Below are 14,043 nucleotides of genomic sequence, written 5' to 3'. Positions count from 1 at the left end.
CAGGTTATTACTAACCTAAGTATGGGTTACCAGTCAGGGATTTGTAACATCACAGCAGTGGTGAGTCTTCAGGAGGTGTAGGAAGGAGGATTCTTGTTTGTTTCCAGGTGCTGTATCGTATTTAATGCAGCACAAATCATCATCAAATAATTCCCTAATATTAATTTCTCCACATAAGCAATTAATGTAGTTGCCACACAGATGTTATGTGATTGTGAATGAGAAATAAACTGGTTCACAAGACAATCGCTATGAAGAGATGTTCCATTCTGGGTGTGAAAACCCATGTCCTAAACTTATAGCACTGAATTAAAATAGCAATGTTTGGTAAAACTCCTATTAAAATGTCTGTGCAGCTGCATTTACTATTGAATGTACTGAAAATGGCTTCTGAAAATTTCAGCACATTAGGAGGCATGTCGTAAATACTTTTGCCATAAGGCTAGCATATCAACAGCTGAATGGTAGATGCTGACAAAGGGAGGATTGTGTATGAGAAAAGTATTTACTCTTAAACCTTCAGAAAAGAAACATTAGCAAATGCATATTTCTGGGATCATGCTCTCATCACATAAGTGGCAGGAAGTGAAGAGAGTTCTAAAGGCAGCTATTCATGCCATACCCTCAGGAGGTGCTACATTTCACCTCTGTGAGAAAAAGTGTAATAACCACCAGCATATAGCAGAACCAGAGTTATGAACACCAGAGTTAGGAACTGACCAGTCAACCACACACCTCATTTGGAACCAGAAGTACACAATCAGACAGCAACAGAGACCAACCAAAAAAAAGGCAACTACAGTAGAGTACTGTGTTAAATGTAAACTACTAAAAAAAAAAAAAAAAAGGAAAGCAGCATTTTTCTTCTTCATAGTAAAGTTTCAAAGCTATATTAACTCAATGTTCAGTTGTAAACTTTTGAAAGAACTATAACATTTTGTTCAGAGTTGCGAACAACCTCCATTCTCAAGGTGTCCGTAATTCTGAGGTTCTACTGTATGTTAGTTCCTTTTCTGCTCAAAAGGTTCAAATATGCATCACCACCTTTGCCAAGAAGGTGGTTGGGAGTGTGTAGACCTGTTATTACTAAAAAGCTCCAGGGATGGTCACTATTGTAAAATGAACACCAGCCACAAGGAAAAACTATCAAATGCAGGTTATCAGTCACTGGTAGGCAAGCATAGTTTTCTAACTATGACACAGAAATATCACAACTAAAATATTTACAATCCTTACCATATATAGGACAGCCTTACAAATGTCTACTTGCCCTTTAACGCTTTTTTTGTTTTTGTTTTTTTTATGGTCACAAGTTATTTTCTTTCCCCTCCTTTCCATCATCATAAGGAGCACATACTGTGTCTGCAACGGTAAGCTTTCACAACAGTTTGGAAGGCGAATATAGGAGATAGGAGAGCTGGGCACTCTCACCTCAGAACATGTATTGACAAACACAAGGAAACAAAACTGAACTTCAACAAGAAGGAGATTACTAAGCATTGTGACAGAGCATCTTGTAGAATTAGATCTGTCAATTAACAATAAAGCGTACTGACTCCATATTATCATGGCTCTCAAGGAAATAGTCTGTCTAAAATTCTGCTTGTAGTTTAGGCTAGATGACTTATTCTTCACTTCTTGTCCTAAACAGAGGTGTAGTGTTATTGAACACTATTAAATAATTGCTGCAGGTTCATCCCAGAGATGGCTAGATCTCAGCAGCAAATTATATGATCCCTGTACACTGCTTGTATATGGCAGGGGAAGGAGGAAAAGAGAGTGGGTTTGTTCTTGTTTTGAACTGTACAGTGATCTGCTGGGATGAAAAGCACTATCATAATATACAATCTTACAAATAAAATTTGATTGTCATTCTCCATATCTAGATTATGTAGCTGGTTATAGGCTGTGCTACCATTCATGATGGCAATTACATATTTAGCTTAAAGCATCTGCCTTTGGGTTCAAGCGAACATGTTTAAGGTTCTTAAGGATGAATTTGATTTTTATTAAATCACAACAGATTCTTGGCTGCTTGACAAAGTATGGGAGACAGACTGTTTATTTAGATAGTGTAGCACTGTAGGTTGCGAAGTATGGATGAGCAAAAAGATAGTTTGAAATGTTCAAACTACTTTCCCCTCATTCCTAATCATTGCCAATATAAATTTACATACTTTTGGTATATTTTTTAAAAGCATGCTTAACATGCATTCTACCAGCATTCTGTATACTCCATGTTTTTGCAGCTGTAGCATTTGCAAATGAAACAGCAGATTGGAGCAACGAGCCTCCTTTTTTATTTCAGATTTCTGCACAGAGTTGGATTAGAACTCTCGGTACCTGGGTGGGGCTCAAGTTTAATGGTCACAACATTCCTCCTGGAGCCACTCAGGTCCTGTAATCATCTCTTGCTGCTTTATTTGGGTGCATCTCAGCACAATGTATATAGGGTCTTGCCACCCAAATCCACTAAATGAACAGGGAGATTTAGAGTCAGTTAATTAATGTATCCATAACTGAATAAACTGAAAATTGCCGACATACAGAGAAATATCCTACTTGGAACTGAATACTGTGGAAGCATCATGAACAGTCCATAACAGGAGTGAGCAACTTACAATATTTCATAACAACCTACTCCAGCTGACCCAGCTCCCTGGCTAGAAGTGCAGGTTAGCCTTACTCAAGACCTTTTAAAGGTGGGGACAATAGAAGGTGATCCCCAAAAGACACTCAGGACCAGAATGACACTAAATTTCAAATCTGAATAACAACAAAGAAACAGAACTCTGTAGACAGCTTGTCAGACCTCTGAGGATAGTGCTTAGCACTTACCTGTCTACAGAATTCGGTTGTTTTAGTTATATTTAGGTAGACAGTAGTAGTGCCTTGATGCAATAGCTGAAGAGATGGATTAAGAACTGACATGTATACCTGAAATCCAGCAGACAATTACATTAGCAATCCTGATTTAGGTATGCATAATTTGAGAGTATAATAAAGAATCCATATAAGCCAAAATAATTTTTTGTGAATTAGAAAGACCCACAGTGAAAATACAACTCGCTGCGTACAGCATTAACCTTATTAAAAAATACCTCCAATTCAATATAAGACAGGAGACACTTCCATAAATGTATCATACTATTTCAGACATGTATAAAACTTTACGAACACCACAAATAAATCTATTAATAAAAACTTTGTTACTTAAACAGAAAGGAAGTAAGCTTTTATGGCAGAAAAGCAACAGAAGTTTTCTCCCCTCTTTTAAAATTGCAGCTAGCAAAGGTTTACACAATACTGAACAACATGAGTACTGAGTTCAGAAATTGGCTGGCATTGCTGGGCTAAAGGTCAGCAGAAGCCAACCACATCACAGACATCAGTCTTCAAGAACTCAATCATCAGTGTTGTTGCATAAATCCAAGGACCAGTCTTGGGGGAGCCACTCGCCCACTCAGTCAGAAGTAAGGCTTTCAAACAACCTTTGAAGTACCTTTTTGTTTTTCAGAAGGTATATAAAATGCAAAAATGCAAAAGAAAAAAAGTATTTCAGAACTATTATGTCCTGTTTTATAGCTGACCCACATTTTTAAAAAAAGGAATAGGTTGAATTGCAGCATTTTGTGTTATTTTAGCTCAAGTTGTTGGTGGGGTAGTGGCTCTGTATTTGAAAGAAAGCATAGTAAAAATCTTAAATGAATCAAATTGTACCATAGAATCTCTATGGATAGAAATTCCATGCATGAATAATAAAAGTTTAGCAGAGGAATATACTATCGATCACCTGACCAAGTCAGTGACATGATTGTGAAATGCTCAGGGAGATTAGAAAGGCTACAAAAACAGAAAAACCAATAATAAGGGGGGATTTCAGCTATCCCCAGATTGACTGGGAACATGTCACCTCAGGACGGGATGCAGTGATAAAATGCCTAGACACCATAAATGACTGCTTCTTGGAGCACCTAGTCCTGGAACCCACAAGAGAAGAGACAATTCTTGATTTAGTCCTATATAGTGTACCGGATCTGATCCAAGAGACGAGTATAGCTGAACCTCTCAGTAATAGTGACCACAATGTAATTCAAGTTAACATTCTTGTGCGGGGATGGGGAAATACCAAAGAAACCCACTACAGTAGCACTTAACTTCAAAAAGGGAAACTACACAAAAGTGAGGAAACTAGTTAAACAGAAATTAAAAGGAACAGTCACAAAAGTGAAATGCCTACAAAGCTGCACAGAAACAATTTATAAACACCATAGTGGATGCTCAAAATAAATGTATACTCCAAATAAAAAATTACAGTAAGAGGACCAATAAAATGCCACTATGGCTAAACAATAGAGTAAAAGAGGCAGTTACAGGCAAAAAAGCACCCTTTAAAAATTGGAAGTCAAATCCTACAGAGGAAAATAGAAAGATGCATAAACTCTGGCAAATCAAGTGTAAAAGTATAATTAGGCAGGACAAAAAAAGAATTTGAAGAGCAACTAGCAAAAGGCAAAAACTAATAGCAAAATTTATTTTAAGTACATCAGAAGCAGGAAGCCTGCCGAACTACCAGTGGGGCCGCTGGGCGACTGTGGTGCTAAAGGAGCACTCAAGGAAGACAAGGCCATTGTGGAGAAGCTAAATGAATTCTTTGCATTGGTCTTCACTGTAGAGGATGTGAGGGAGATTCCCACACTTGGCCATTCTTTTTAGGTGACAAATCTGAGGAACTGTCCCAGATTGAGGTTTTGACAGCAGAGGATTTGGAACAAATTGATAAATTTAACAGTAACAAGTCACCAGGACCAAATATTATTCACCCAAGGTCTCTGAAGGCACTCAAATATGAAATTGAAGAACTGTGGTAGCTAACTTAAATCAGCCTCTGTACCAGATGACTGGAGGATAGCTAAATAATGCCAAAATTTTAAAAAGGCTCCAGCAATGATCTTAGCAGTTACTGACCATTAAGCCTAACTTCAGTACCAGGTAAATTGGCTGAAACTATGGGTATGTCTACACTACCCGCCGGATCGGCGGGCAGCGATCGATCCAACGGGGGTCGATTTATCACATCTAGTCTAGACATGATAAATTGATCCCCGAGTGCTCTCCCGTCAACTCCTGTACTCCACCGCCGTGAGAGGTGCAGGCGGAGTCAATGGGGGAGGGGCAGCAGTCGACTCACCGCGATGAAGACACCACGGTAAGTCGATCTAAGTACAGCTATTTACGTAGCTAAAGTTGCATAACTTAGATTGACGCCCCCCAGTGTAGACCAGGCCTAAAATAAAGTATAGAATTATCCCGACACATAAATGAACACAATTTGTTAGAGAAGAATCAACATTGCTTTTGTAAAGAGAACTCATGCTTCACCAATCTATTAGAATTCTTTGAGGGGATCAACAAACACGTGGACAAGGGTGATCCAGTGGATATAGTGCATTTGAACTTTCAGGAAGCCTTGGACAATGTCCTTCACCAAAGGCTCGTAAGCAAACTAAGCAGTCATGGGGTAAGAGGGAAGGTCCTCTCATGGATCAGTAACTACTTAAAAGACAGGAAACAAAGGGTAGGAATAAGTGGTCAATTTTCAGAATGATCTGTACTATTCAACATATTCATAAATGAACTGGGAAAAAAAAGAGGTAAACAGGAAATGGCAAACTTTGCAGGTGATACACATTACTCAAGATAGTTAAGTACAAAGCTGGGTGACAGGGCAACAAAATGGCAGATGAAATTCAATGTTGATGAATACAAAGTAATGCACATTGGAAAACATAATTCCAACTATACATACAAAATGAGGGGTCTAAATTATCTGTTTCCATTCAAGAAAGATCTTGGAATCATTGTGGATAGTCCTCTGAAAACATCCACTCAATGTGCAGTGACAGTCAACAGAATGTTAGGAATGATTAGGAAAGGGATAGATAATAAGACAGAAAATACCATATTGCCACTATATAAATCCATAGTATGCCCCCACTTTGAATACTGCATGCAATTCTGGTCACCCCATCAAAAAGATATACGGGTTGGAAAAGGAACAGAGAAGGGCAACAAAAATGATTAGGGTATGGAACAGCTTCCATATAGGAGAGATTAAAAAAACTGGGACTGTTCAGCTTGGAAAAGAGGTAACTAAGGGAGGATTTGATAGAGGTCAATAAAATCATGAATGATGTGGAAAAAGTGAATAGGGAAGTGTCATTTACCCCTTCCCATAAGAAAGGCTAAGATTTAGTCATGGGTATTTTTAGTACAAGTCATAGACAGGTCACAGACAATAAACAAAAATTCACTGCCCATGACCCGTCCATGACTCGTACTATAAATACCCCTGACTAAATCTTAGCTGCTCGTAGGGTGCCATTGCGGGGCCCCCGGCACGCCCCTGCTCTGGCGGTGGGAGTTAAGTGCCTCTGGGCGCAGCTGGGGCCACTGCTCTGGCCGCCTCTGGGGCAGTCCCAGGACCACCGCTGCTGCGATGGTCCCCTGGGCCCGCCCCAGCAGCGGCCGGAGCGGCAGGCCCCTGGGCCCGCCACTGCAGCTGCAGAAGTCACGGAGGTCATGGAAAGTCATGGAATCTGTGACTTCCACAACCTCCAAGACAGACTCGTAGCCTTACTCATGAGGAACATGCACACTTACAGTGGAATCCATCCTGACACACATTCAAAGAAACTAAGCTAAAGGGACATGTCCGTCTGCAAGCAGAAGCGGTCATGTAAATTTGCACTGTATTGAATAATTTCTCACCATGTTGTTACTCTGGTAACATGTTACTCATGTTGTACATATTACGATTTGAAGACTAAAGCACACAATCAACACAAAACTTTGATTATTTTTAGACGCAAAAGCTGAAGCCATTGAAACCCTAAAGTCAGTGTAGCCAAAGACTACTATGCCTTTAAGAAATATACTATTTAATTTTTTTTAAATGGGTGTTTTAAACTCAATAATGAAATAGGAGCACCTAACAAATTATACAATGGCGCCATCTGCTGGTCAGTCGGCCACATATGAAACTGTGATAGGAAGAGTTCCTATTCAGCTCTTCTTTTAGTCAGAGGCATGACTAAGAGCATACATGATATTTTAAAGTAACTATAAGCAGAAAGTGAACACTGGATAGATGTCATGACTTTAATTGTTCCTGCATCTGATAACACCCTCACAAGTGACTCTCATTTACCTTGATGCTTTATTTCATCACCTGGAAACAGAGGATGGTATAAGCCAGAGAAGGGCCCAGTGTGGGGTTAGTTTTTTTCTGAGGCAAAGGAGAAATAATTACTGACCTAATTTTCTACACAATATTTATTTCTAGCCTTACTTGAATCTCCATGTGTCTGGCTATCCAATTTTTCCCTTTGTAGCCTTTGGAAAACCACTGAGTCTCAATGGCTCCTAATTACAGACTTAAAGTAGACCACATCAGTTGGAACAAGTACCAATAGAAAGAAATTTCATTTCTTTGTCTCAGAATATGTGATGCCTTACCATGCTCCAACATCTCCTCGGCTGTCTGTGGTATAGTCACTCATACCATTAAGTAACATTGTATAGATCTGAACAACATTATCTTTGCAGACAAATTCATCCTGTGGTCCGTTTCTCTTCACACCAACTGTCTGACAAACTCTGTAACAGAGAAATACAGAAGAAATTCTAAAGAAAAAGGACAAAATCATGCCAAGTTTTGTTTTGTTTACACTTCAGTATTTTGGACATACAAACTTCCTTGCCATACAAATTCAGAAAATGTCTAAAAATACCCATCACAGAAGGACAAAGACATGATCCTCTGTGTGCGGCTTTTGCATTCTGATTTTATCATTTCTGATTCAACACTGAAATAGTTACATAAACAATATATTTGGAGGACTTAAAGTGACATGGTATCAAGGCTTGTATGTCTAAACAAACTAAGGGCTTGTCCACACATACAGTGCTGCAGTGGTGCAACTGTGCTGATGTAGTGCTTTAATGAAGATGCTACTACACCGGTGGGAAAGCTTCTCCAGTTGGCATACTTAATCCACCTCTGCAAGAGGCTGTAGCTATGTTGATGGGAGAAGCTCTCCCGCCGACAAAGTGCTGTCTACGCTGGGGGTTAGGGTGATATAACTGCAGCTCTCAGGGGTGTGGATTTTTCACACCCCTGAGTGACATAGTTATACCAATGTAAGTTTGTAGTGCAGACCTGGCCTAAGAGATTGGTTTTTATTTGTAGGATAAATGCAAAAAGAAGCAGGAGTATTTTACATCTCATCACCCTGACTATTTACTATAATGGATCAAACAGGTAGAGCAGAGGACCAATGTGATGTCTTTACATATGATCACAAAATAAATCCAGGGCCATGTATTTGAGATTAATAGCTAACTTTGTTTTTATATGCACTGCACACCTAATTTACACTGAGGAAAGATGTAACAGAGTTATCTGAATTACACCAACAGGTTAAGAACATATAATATATGTGGATGATACTTTAAAAACTGGTAACATTTTGGACTCATCAACCTTGAAAATATCCCTTGAAAGAAAGAAAATGCAGGATATTTGTATTATTTGGGGCTTCATATATTATTGAAAGTGAAATGAAGAAACTCAAATTAATTCTGGTTTCTAGTAGCCCAGGTTCGTACCACTGAGCTCACTAACTTCCAGTTCATGAGAAGGGAAGAGCTTCCCAACACGCAATAGACATCCATTTGGCTGATTAAGAAACAATGCTGACAACCTCCAAAAGTAGTTCCACACAGTTCTCCTCAGTCCGAAGAAAAGGATGACATGTAGCATCAAGGATGGATTTAAGTGAGAAAAATAGTGGGGATCCATACGACCCCATCAAGAATGTATAATCACCCCTCTGGGAGTGAATGTAACCCAACATCGCCAGATTAGAATAGAAAATTACGTGAACACTGAAAATCTTACATACAGTGATTTAAAGTCAGATAAAAATAAAGCCAACAAAACATACTTTGCAGTTGCTTTCAGGCCATCTCTTCTTGATTCTGCAAAGCTCACATCTTTGCGGGAAATGCAGATAACTTTTTTCAAACCTTCTAAAACCTGAAAAAAGACAAACACATACTTACGATATGTTCATGATGGACACTAGATTTAAAAACACTGGAGAATGAAGTTATCCATATAACAAGTGCTGCACAAGCAGTAGGCAGCGCAAGCTTCTACACGCTGCCCCCTCAATACGCTATACCTCCCACATGGACAGACAACTTCTTTGGGCAAAGGGTAAAGCGTTTCATTTCCATTTTTTTAAATTTTCCAGAAATTTATCAGTGTTTATTACAAAAATTAAAATTTGCATGAAAATCAGTGCAAAAGATTAACTACAGTTTTCCAGGTAAATACTGGAGTTAATATTGTGGGATGGTAGGACGGGGGAGGAAAAAACAACAAGTAAAGAAAAGTAAGGGTTGTGAAACCATTATATCTAATCCCCATTACAAAACAAAGTGTCATTAAAATCATTTACTGTTGGTGACAAAAAATATTACTTGAACAGAACCCCTATCTCCAAGTCATCATCTAGTCTGTCACAGAGTTGGGATGCAGGAGTGGGCGCCAGGAGAGCGCAGGGGAAAATGGGCAGAGGGTAGAGGAAGAGCAGGAGGTTGGGAGCCATGACAGAGAAGGGAACGAATGAACAGGAAGTAATCCTGCCACTGACACCCAACATTGCTCCCGCAGATCCCAGTCACGCTGACACACAGACCCACCAGCAAATGGGCGGACATCACTGCTCCTCAGCTCCATTCCCCTGAGTTGCAGGGGGATTGAGATGCCAAGTTCCCAGCCCAGGGGCAGAAGAACCAGGGTTAGGAGGGAGCACTGTCTGGAAGGGGAAGTTGACTAGGCTCTGTGCCCCGGGGCTCCTCTCTGGGTGGTGACACGTCCCCAGGGCTGAGCTGAAGGTGAAGCTACTCACAGGGTCTATTCATAGAGAACAGTACTGATGGAGTGCAGCAGATTGGGAGGGAAAGGGTGCAATGGGATGGGGATGGGGTGTGCCCAGCATTCACTGGGACCTATGGGTGGGGGTAAGGGATGCCCAGTACTCACCATGATGTAGTAGCTGAAGAAGCCTTCCACTTCCTGAAGGCCTGTCAGATGTAGTCTTGGCTGCCAGGACCCAGCTCCCTGCCCATCTTCCTCCCCCCCCCCCCCCCCCCCCCCCACTGCAGAACAGCAGCCATCAACCAGTAGCTACCCTACTCTGCACAGGTGTACTGTGCCATTCAGAGGGGACGCTGCAAGTGCTTGCTCATGTCCATTCCATATTAGGTGACTCCAAAGCAGTACCCCTGGAGATGGGTAGTTGTTCACAGACGTGTAGATTGCAACACAGCTCTGCCAAACCCAGTGTCGTCTCTGGCCTCTGAGTGATGGCATAATGAGCGGTAAAACGTGTGAACAGAGGATCATGTTGCGGCTCTACAGATATCCTGGATAGGAATGTGTGCCAGGAAGGCCGCCAAAAACGGCTGCGCTCTCAACTGGGCTCTGACCATCGACAGCGGCGGAACCCCCGCCAGGTCGTAACAGGTCCTTATGCACAAGGTAATCCAATCCAGGTCTGGGCAGTCGCGCAGGGGCCAGGGAGGGGCCGCTGACAAGCTCATGAGCGTGCCAAACCAATATTGGCGAGGCCATGCCAGGGCGATCATGACAACCTGCACTTTGTCCCTCTTGCCAGGACCCTGCCGATGAGTAGAATTGGAGGAAACACGTACATCAGGGTCCCTGACCAGGACAAGAGGAAGGCATCAGAGAGGGAGCCCTTGCTCAGACCTTGCTGAGACCAAAATCAGTGGCATTTCCTGCTCTGTCTGGTAGCAAACAGGTCCACTTTGGGAGGTCCCCACCTTTGGAAGATCCTGCAGGCTACTCCTGGATAGAGCGACTACTAGTGGTGAGAGGAGAAGTTCCTGCTGAGCTGGTTCACCAGCATATTCTTGACACCGGGAAGCTGACAAGCTTCCAGGTAGATTTCGTGGCTGATGCAGGAGTCCTATAGACGAAGTGTCTCTTGACAGAGTCGACGAGCGCGCTCCCCCTTGCCTGTTGATGTAGAACATCGAGGCTGCGTTGTCCGTCAGTACTTGTACCACCTTGCCCGACAGGTGGGGCAGGAAGACTCTGTACGCCAGCCGGACTGCTCGGAGCTTTTTGACGTTTATGTGCAACTTCACCTCCTCCGGGGCCACATCCCCTGTGTCAGGAGGTCACTGAGATGCGCACCCCAGCCGAGGTCCGAGGTGTCCAACACCAACTCGAACAAATGAAGGGGGTTGTCGAACAGAACCGCCTCCAGAATTGTCCTGCAGTCGGTCCACCATTGCAGTTAGGCAAGTATCGCCATGCGGAACTTTAACTTCTTTAGGTACTTGTTGAGGTCTATGGTCCAGGATGGGCCGTAGACCGCCCTTATCCTTCGGGATTAAAAAGTATCGGGAATAGAACCCCTTGTTCCTGTACTCAAGAGGAACTTCTTCCACCGCAACCAGCTGTAGTAACCCCTTTACCTCCTACACAAGGAGACTCTTGTGAGAGGGGTCCCTGAAGAGGGTATGGGAAGGCGGATGGGAATGGGGGGGGTAGAAAGGAACTGGAGGGTATAACCCCATTCCACCGTGTTGAGGACCCAGCAGTCCGAGGTTATAGCCATCCAGGCAGGGAGGAAGGGGGAAAGGTGGTTGGAGAACACAGGGAAGGATGGATCCAGGGAATAGTCTGGTAGGTTGCCCTCGGTTGCACCCTCAAAATGATTGTTTGGCCCCTGCTTATTACGGGTCGAGCCCAACTGGGCAGAGGGTAGTGGCAGGTGGCTCGGGCAGCGCTTATAACCCTTGGCTCGTTTATGAGACTGGTCCTGCCAATGCTGACTCCCCTGGCCCTGCGGCTGCTGCAGTTTGAACCACTTACGCGCAGGGACTGGGAGGTAGAGACCCAGGGTTTTTAGGATGCTGCAGGAGTCCTTGAGGCCATGCAATTTGCTGTCTGTTTGCTCCACAAATAGGACCCGGCCGTCGAAGGGCAGGTCCTGCATTGACTGCTGAGCCTCGGTGGACAACCCCAAGAGGAGCAGCCAAGAGGCTCACCGCATGGAGATAGTGGAAACCATCGTGCAGGCAGCAGCATCCGCAGCATTTGATGCTGCCTGGAGGGCCGCCTTGGCCGCACTCATGCCCTCATTGAAGATCGCTCGGAACTCCTTCTTGGAAGCCTCAGGGAGAGACCCTTCGAGCTTGCCAATGGCTTGCCACATATTGATGTCATATCAGCCAAAGCGGGCGTGGTGGTTGGCCAGCTGAAGGCTGGAAGATGAATCAACCTTACACCCAAAAAGATCCAGCCTCCTCAAGTCTTTATTTTTGGGGGTGGCCCCGTGTTGTCCCTACCTCTCCTTGTGGTTAACCGCCTTGACCATAGGGGAATTGGGGGCTGGGTGGGAGTATAAGTACTCATGGCCTTTGGTTGACACGAAGTACTTGCATTCAGCCCTTTTAGAGATAGGGGCCAGGGAAGAGGGGGTCTGCCACAGGGCTTTAGTGATTTTGGAAACCCCTTCATGAAGGGGTAGAGCCACTCTGGCAGGAGCCGAGGAGCAGAGGACATCAAACAGAGAGTCCGAGGGCTCTTCCAATTCCTCTGCCTTAAGCCCCAGGTTAGAAGTGACCCTCTTCAAAAGTTCCTGGTGCGCCCTGTTATCATCCTGACGAACTGGGTGAGGGGGCCCCATGATAGCCTCTCCTGGCAACAACGAAGACAGTGCGGGAACCTCCACGTCCATTGGTGGTCCAGCAGCTTGCTCCCATGGGTCCTCCTGGGCCGGAAGGGTCTTACCCCGCAAAGTTTCCAGCAGCGGAGGGGGACAGGATACCGAGGCCGCTGGCCTCTCCGAGGCCCCCGACATCGATTGGGCAGCCTAGGAAGGCTGGGTGAACCCCCAAGGGTTCCATGGGTACCATAGCACTGGCCACTGTGCTTGGTGCCATGGGACAGGTTTCAGTGCTGATGATTTAGTCAGCACCGTCGGTACCGGGGCTTGTCCCACAGTCAGGGAACCTCACTCCGAGCCAGAACTACCAGCAGACCAGTCGGTCCCGGGCAACCAGGATAGGGCTGAGTAGTGGCTCTTGTCTGACCAGTGCCGGTTGCTGCGTCCCAAAGCTGACCTGTCTGAGCGAGACTGTCTTGGTCGGGCTCTCAGGGACCGACAGCATTCGGCAGATCTGCATCAGATACCTGGCAATCAGTGGTTTCTGGTGCCCGATCGGTACCGGGCCCTTGAAGATGGTCGGGGCCAGTCCTGGAGTTCTTGCCGGGTCACACGTGCCTCAGATGGTCTTCGCCAATCTACCGGCGAGGTACGCCTCAAGTCCCTCCATCAGTGCCCCCAGTGTGGGGACCGAAGAGGGCTCAGCTGAGCCCGCCTCTTCCGTCAGAGATGTGACGGCTGCAGATGGGCAAACGCTGGCAGGATGTCCCTCTCAATGGGGAACAGTACCGCTGAGGTGGGGACACACGCATAGGTCCCAATGTGGGTTTTCCCTGAGACCGAAGTACCACAGGAGCTGGTGAGGGTGGCACCAGGAGTGTCAGAATCTCCTGAGCTACTTGAAGGGCTTCGGGCATTGATGGCACCTGAAGCTGGCTGGGACCTGCATCGCTATCTGGAGTCACAGACAAGGTGTAGGATAGGCTGCACCGCTCGACTTGAACTGGGGCCCGACTTCCCGAGGGGCATATTGAACTGCCAGACACAGGTGTTGGCTTGCCCCCTGCCCTCTCCTTTCCCTTGAAGGAGGCAGGAGAGCTTCCCCTCACAGTCTTTTTCAGCTTCTTCCCCAGAGTCATGGATGGAGATCAGTGTCGGCTCATGGCCAGCACCGGGGGAGCAGTGCGCACAGAGGCAACAAAGCTCGGTGTGGAGTCGGACCGCTGCTCCGGTGCCGGAGTAAGTGCCGATTCCATTAGGAGCACTCTTA

At 44.7% G+C, this 14,043-nt stretch overlaps 1 protein-coding gene across 4 annotated transcripts in view; it reads right to left on the bottom strand.

Moving 5' to 3' along the window:
* The window catches only part of TBCD (tubulin folding cofactor D), a 256,152-nt gene that overhangs the window by 59,043 nt on the left and 183,066 nt on the right, over positions 1-14,043 (bottom strand). For all 4 annotated transcript variants that reach the window (XM_054047295.1, XM_054047293.1, XM_054047291.1 and 1 more), the window contains exons 29-30: positions 9,009-9,100; positions 7,519-7,659 (exon numbers count right to left, since the gene is read on the bottom strand). In XM_054047295.1, coding sequence (XP_053903270.1) covers positions 7,519-7,659; positions 9,009-9,100 — 233 coding nt within the window. The remainder of the gene's footprint in view (positions 1-7,518; positions 7,660-9,008; positions 9,101-14,043) is intronic.

The sequence above is a fragment of the Malaclemys terrapin genome, chromosome 13 (genome assembly GCF_027887155.1).
Source record: "Malaclemys terrapin pileata isolate rMalTer1 chromosome 13, rMalTer1.hap1, whole genome shotgun sequence".
In the NCBI taxonomy this organism is placed as follows: domain Eukaryota; kingdom Metazoa; phylum Chordata; order Testudines; family Emydidae; genus Malaclemys; species Malaclemys terrapin.
This window is presented reverse-complemented; position numbering and strand designations above follow the sequence as displayed.